This window comes from Hyperoodon ampullatus, assembly GCF_949752795.1.
Source record: "Hyperoodon ampullatus genome assembly, chromosome: 8".
NCBI lineage: Eukaryota > Metazoa > Chordata > Mammalia > Artiodactyla > Ziphiidae > Hyperoodon > Hyperoodon ampullatus.
The window spans coordinates 77,856,633-77,862,527 of record NC_136921.1 but is presented as its reverse complement, the minus strand read 5'-3'; the positions used below and the strand labels follow the sequence as shown (position 1 = coordinate 77,862,527).

At 38.3% G+C, this 5,895-nt stretch overlaps 1 protein-coding gene across 1 annotated transcript; it reads left to right on the top strand.

The window, feature by feature from the left end:
• Positions 1-424: 424 nt before the first annotated feature.
• GCG (glucagon) lies at positions 425-5,853 on the top strand (the record flags this gene model as incomplete). The annotated part of the gene is made up of 4 exons (XM_079709928.1): positions 425-516; positions 1,982-2,143; positions 4,232-4,369; positions 5,706-5,853. The coding sequence occupies 4 exons, from the start codon at positions 425-427 to the stop codon at positions 5,851-5,853; spliced, it is 540 nt and encodes a 179-aa protein (XP_079566054.1).
• Positions 5,854-5,895: the final 42 nt, after the last annotated feature.

Below are 5,895 nucleotides of genomic sequence, written 5' to 3'. Positions count from 1 at the left end.
ACTATTAATTGAAAGCCAGACTGATAGTGAAGAGGGTGGCATTACAGATAAGGCGCCATTCAGGCTAACCATATGTAGCATATCATCTACAGTGGGTATTTTCAATGTTTATTGTGGACATTTTTAATTTCAAGTCTGGAAATGAGCCTTCTGATCATTAACAGAAGTGTCCTACACTAATGAAAAAGCTTCATAGTGCTACACATCTTTTGTATTCTTTTTAGCAACCAAAAAAACTGCAGGAAAAATATAATCTAATATTTGAAATTACTTGAAATATAATCAGAATAAAATTGATGACTAGCTTTTCGTTCTATTTATAATATTTACTTAGTCAAAATTGAACTAATTTAGTCTGACTGGTTTAAATATGGTTGAGGGTCTCTATCTTTCCCCTGACTCTGTGCTCCAACAGGCAGCAAAAATGAAAAGCATTTACTTTGTGGCTGGATTGCTTGTAATGCTGGTCCAAGGCAGCTGGCAACGTTCGCTTCAGGACACAGAGGAGAAATCCAGGTATTAAATCATTAGACTTGAACTAACATAGCACTATGGTTAGAATACAGCCCGAGATAACTGTGATTAATAAATAAGTCTCAGTAATTTGGAGTAAATACTCTGCACAATTTTCAAATGTTTAAAGTGTCATTGTGATAAAGGCTTTTCTAGAGTACAGATCAGAGTATGTTGTTTCATAACCTAAGGGGTGGGCAATGTTGAAAAATATGTTACATGGGAAATTATAGCTCTTTGAAATCTTCAGCTAATACTCCCCGTTCATTCATTACTCACACTGCAGAGTAGGTCATTTTAATTATTCACACCAACTTTTCCTCTTTTATTATTTTCTAAAAAATAACACTGTTTCTTACTAACTGTAAAAGTCATACGTGTTCATTATAGAAAATATGCATGTAATGTATATAAATATATCCCAATCAGTTACAGCTTTGTATTATGTTCTGTCTCTTAACATTGTATTGTTAGCTTATTTTTATTATATCATTACAAATATCTATTAAGTATATGATATTTAATGGCTACATACTATTTCACTGCATAAATATACAATATTTATTTAGCTACTCCTGCTCTATTGAATACATAAGGGTTCTTCAAATTTTCCCACAAAGAATGCTGCAAATAACATTTCTTCCTACATTTCTTACTATTTTTCTGAGGATTTATTTCTAGTAGTAAAATAATCATGTCAAAGGATCTGAATGAGTTTAAATTTTTTATCTTGCCAACTTGCTTTCCAGAAAAGTCATACACATGCACACTCCCATCAGCATTATAGAAATACTCCTCTCATAATATCCTCCTCGGTATTTAATCCTTGCTAATTTGATAGGTAAAAATAGTATCTCATTTCTATTTTTGAGTTTTAATCATATTGAATATTTCCCCACATAGCCGTGCCAACCAACTGTTGATTACTGGCATGTGGATTATCCACTACACAGTTTCAAATTAGCAAGTGGGCTTTTTCTTGCCTTTCTTCAAATTTTTAATTGTCTTTCCTTCACCATTAGCTACCACATAGCCAGGTAATGGAGCTACTTTTTTATATTAATATATGCGAAACAGAATTCGGAACATAAATCTGCTGCCCAAAAAAAAAAAAAAAGGTTTGGTATTCTTCACTCTTTTAAAATATTCAAGACGTTGCTCTCTTCTGGCATTATTAACATAATTACGAGTAGATGAAATTGTTAAAAAAAGATTTATTTAATCCTATTTCAGAAAAAAGAAGCCAGTTGAAAAATCAATTGCTAGAATTCCAAATCGGAGTGTATTCAACTCTGGTAAAACCATGGGATTCCCATGGCAAATTAAGGTCTTTCTGAACTGCCAACTGAAATACTCAAGGAACCTGCCTTCCAACTTCATGTGGTTCTGTATTTTGTAGAGAAGCTGCTTCTCAAGTGAATCTACTCTTGAGGAGAGATTTAATTGCACCAGTCACTCTTCTTCACAGATCATTCCCAGCTCCCCAGACCGACCCGCTCAATGATCCAGATCAGATGAATGAAGACAAGCGCCACTCGCAGGGCACGTTCACCAGTGACTACAGCAAGTATCTGGACTCCAGGCGTGCCCAGGATTTTGTGCAGTGGTTGATGAACACCAAGAGGAATAAGTAAGAGTCTGAACCTGATCAGAAATTTGCACACAAATGTATTACTTAAATATGTCTAAAATTCCTCCTGACTTTCTTAAGTTATCGTGCATATCAAATAGTGCCCATAAGCTCTTTTTTTTTTTTTCTGCGGTACGCGGGCCTCTCACTGTTGTGGCCTCTCCCGTTGCGGAGCACAGGCTCCGGACGCGCAGGCTCAGCGGCCATGGCTCATGGGCCCAGCCGCTCCGTGGCATGTGGGATCTTCCCGGACCGGGGCATGAACCCATGTCCCCTGCATCGGCAGGCGGACTCTCAACCACTGTGCCACCAGGAAAGCCCCATAAGCTCTTTCAATTTTGATGATTTTCAAGTTTGGTGATGCTATCCTTCATAATGTGCCTCTGAATGTCCCACCCCTCATCCCTTCAGAACTCTTACCCACCCTCCAATGGGACATAGAATTTAAATTTTCCCAGCTGTGGTCTTAGCAATATTCACTTCATGCCCATTTTCCTTTAAAATTGAAAGCTGACCTTTATGGACCTGCAAGATTAGAAATCTAATCCCTGACCAAAAGATAAGAGCAAATTCAACATTCCCTTGTAGGATTCAAACTCATGATTATGATCACAAAGTATCCTCTAGCCAAGTTAGTCATGGTAAGGAATGGAAACAGTTGCAGTCTTTTTCTTGTAGAACACAATCCAAGATACACATTTAAAATTACAGCCTAGCTGCACAGCATAAAGAAAGAAGAAGGTATATAAGAACACAAGCCTATCACAAGGCATACATTTTAATGCTGGATTTGCTTTGACAGTTTCAGGGTTTTTTTTTTTTTTTTGCTGCATCCAGGCTACTGGACGAAATCAGCCACAGGAGTTTCACAGGGATGGTGGAATTTCACAATTTCTTTGGAGGGTGATCCACAAGGGGAAGGGAGTTATGCACACAAAGTAGCTGAAGGAATCTAAAAATCAGGAAAAGGGAATAAATTTGTCTGGATAGAATGGAGAAGGGGGACAGAGAGAGATGAGCCAGCAGGAAGAATAAAAGAGAGCTGTTGACCAAAAATCCTTAAACTGGAGAGTACAGGAAAGATGGTGGTCATGGTCAGAGAAGACACTGAGAGAAGTCCTCGTTAAGGATTACAGATGGGGCCATTGGTGAAATGGGAGAAATCACTTATTTGAAAAAATGCAAACAACTATGTTCATTTCTAGAAAGAGAATGCCATGACTTGATAAACTAATGTAAAACAATCCTAGCTCCCAGGCAGTTTCTGTTGTGTTTAAGATGAAACCTTCCAGGGCTAATATATGATGGAGCAACTGACCATCTACCTGGTCAACCACCTCCACAGAGCACTCTGTACACATTTGAGGGTGATACAGGGTCATCTTCTTAGCTTTCCTCACTGTTAGCCCATCACACATTTCCTTTAATCCAATATCGTGTGGTCTTTTGATGACATTTTGAGATGCTCCTTTGCTTTCCCTTGATTCAGTTAACTAACTCTGACCCCATATGTACTAATGACAAGCTGCTGCTTTGTTTGCAGGTAGCATAGCACAGTGGATAGCCCCCATACACCGAGACTGAAGAAGATGCTGCTTTAATAGTCAATGGCACAGATAAGCAGGGCAGGTGAAAATGGGTCACTAGGTGGAGTGAGGGACCTTAGCCCTCCATAATTTTTATTAGCCCCCCATCAACCTTCACTCCAGATAATTAATGTAGCTTCCAGACAAGTTCTCTACCCACCCTCATCTCTCAAAACCACACAGAGGGCTTCCCTGGTGGCGCAGTGGTTGAGAGTCTGCCTGCCGATGCAGGGGACACGGGTTCGTGCCCCGGTCCGGGAAGATCCCACATGCCGCGGAGCGGCTGGGCCCGTGAGCCATGGCCGCTGAGCCTGCGCGTCCGGAGCCTGTGCTCCGCAACGGGAGAGGCCACAACAGTGAGAGGCCCGCGTACCGCAAAAAAAAAAAAAAAAAAAAACCACCACACAGAATCCCGAACCCAAAGCTGCCACTGCTTGCTTATAGGTGAGAACCATATTGCTAAAGAGACAGATCTTCAATTTAACTTTCACATTTCTTTCAGGAATAACATTGCCAAACGTCATGATGAATTTGAGAGACATGCTGAAGGGACCTTTACCAGTGATGTAAGTTCTTATCTGGAAGGCCAAGCTGCCAAGGAATTCATTGCTTGGCTGGTGAAAGGCCGAGGAAGGCGAGAGTAAGTCTGTACATTCTTACTCAACTTTTCTTTTTTCTTCTTTTTTTTTTTTTTTTTTTTTTGTGCTTGATGTAAAACACTTAGAATACGGTTATCTATATATGGATCTGCATTACACAAGCCATTAGTGTAGTCTCACAGAGTAAAGAAATAACTCCTGTTGGTGGGAGACAATTTACAAAAGTCTCATCTGTTTTACCTCTGTTAGCAAGTATTAATAGAATCAAACAGGTTACTTTTTATCCCCCATTATAGTTGTATTATAATCAGGGTATTAATTTGCCAATCCAGGACACTTTTGAGAATAAACAGAGTGCTTTTGATAACTACACCAGGAAAATAAGCTTAAACTAGGACTGTCCAGGAAAACTAGGGATAAAGGAAAAGAAGAAATAATGCAGAAAACTTAGTTTCACTTTAAATATTTACATAATTTATGTGTTAGTAAGTATTGTGTTAGTAAGTATTGATGTAAAAATGTGATAAAGACTGAAAGGAATTAAACTTAAGACATTTAATGAAATGACATTCAAAATACAGATATGTGGCAACATCCATATATTTAACAATGTGCCCATTTTTTATGGGACTCTCATAAAGATAACCATTAAATTATCACAGCTGAAAATACGCCCAAGACCTTTAGGTACTTTCTTGGATCTTACCACAACCAATCAGACCCCTGAACCATCCCGTTTTCTTGTGACCATTTTGATTGACATTTGAATTATGAGAAGCAGGAAATTCATGTTCCACTCTATTTTTATTTTTAGTGAGACTTTAAAGAGCTCTCGGGGCAAAAGGGAACTAGTATTGTGCTGATTTTTAAAACATTAACAATCAAATTTACAAAATCAGTGGGAAAATAGTCACTTACACTTGAGACTATTTTATAGTGTTTTAAAGGGATACCAAAAATTCTGTTAAATAAATCAATCGAAGAGAAAATCTGATATAGACTAAGGTTTAATCCCTTAATACTGCACTTGGCAAGGCTGTTTTGATAATCACTAGTTCTATAGGCTAGAATATATTTTTATGAATTATAAACAAATTAATAGTCTCAATAATAACTTCTGTGTTGGCAATACACTAAAATCTTTGAAGCAGCTGGAATATGGGAAAGGCCTTAGTTTCAGGTCCCAGCTCTGCGCTATTCTACCTAGTTCCCTTTCTGATATGCAAGTTTCTATGAGGCTTTTCGTGATAGGCCCTCTGTAAATAGAAACATATGGTTTTCTCAGCAATGCTTACACATGTTGCCAGTGATAGGCAACCAATAAGTATTTATTTGAAACGTTTAACCAAGTACTGATTTTACCTCTCTTTTTCTCAGTTTCCCAGAAGAAGTCACCATCGTTGAAGAACTCCGCCGCAGACACGCCGATGGCTCTTTCTCTGATGAGATGAGCACAGTTCTCGATAATCTTGCCACTCGAGACTTTATAAACTGGTTGCTTCAGACAAAAATTACTGACAGGTGATTTATTTTAGTTCATTCTGAAAACCATCAACACTTTCATAAA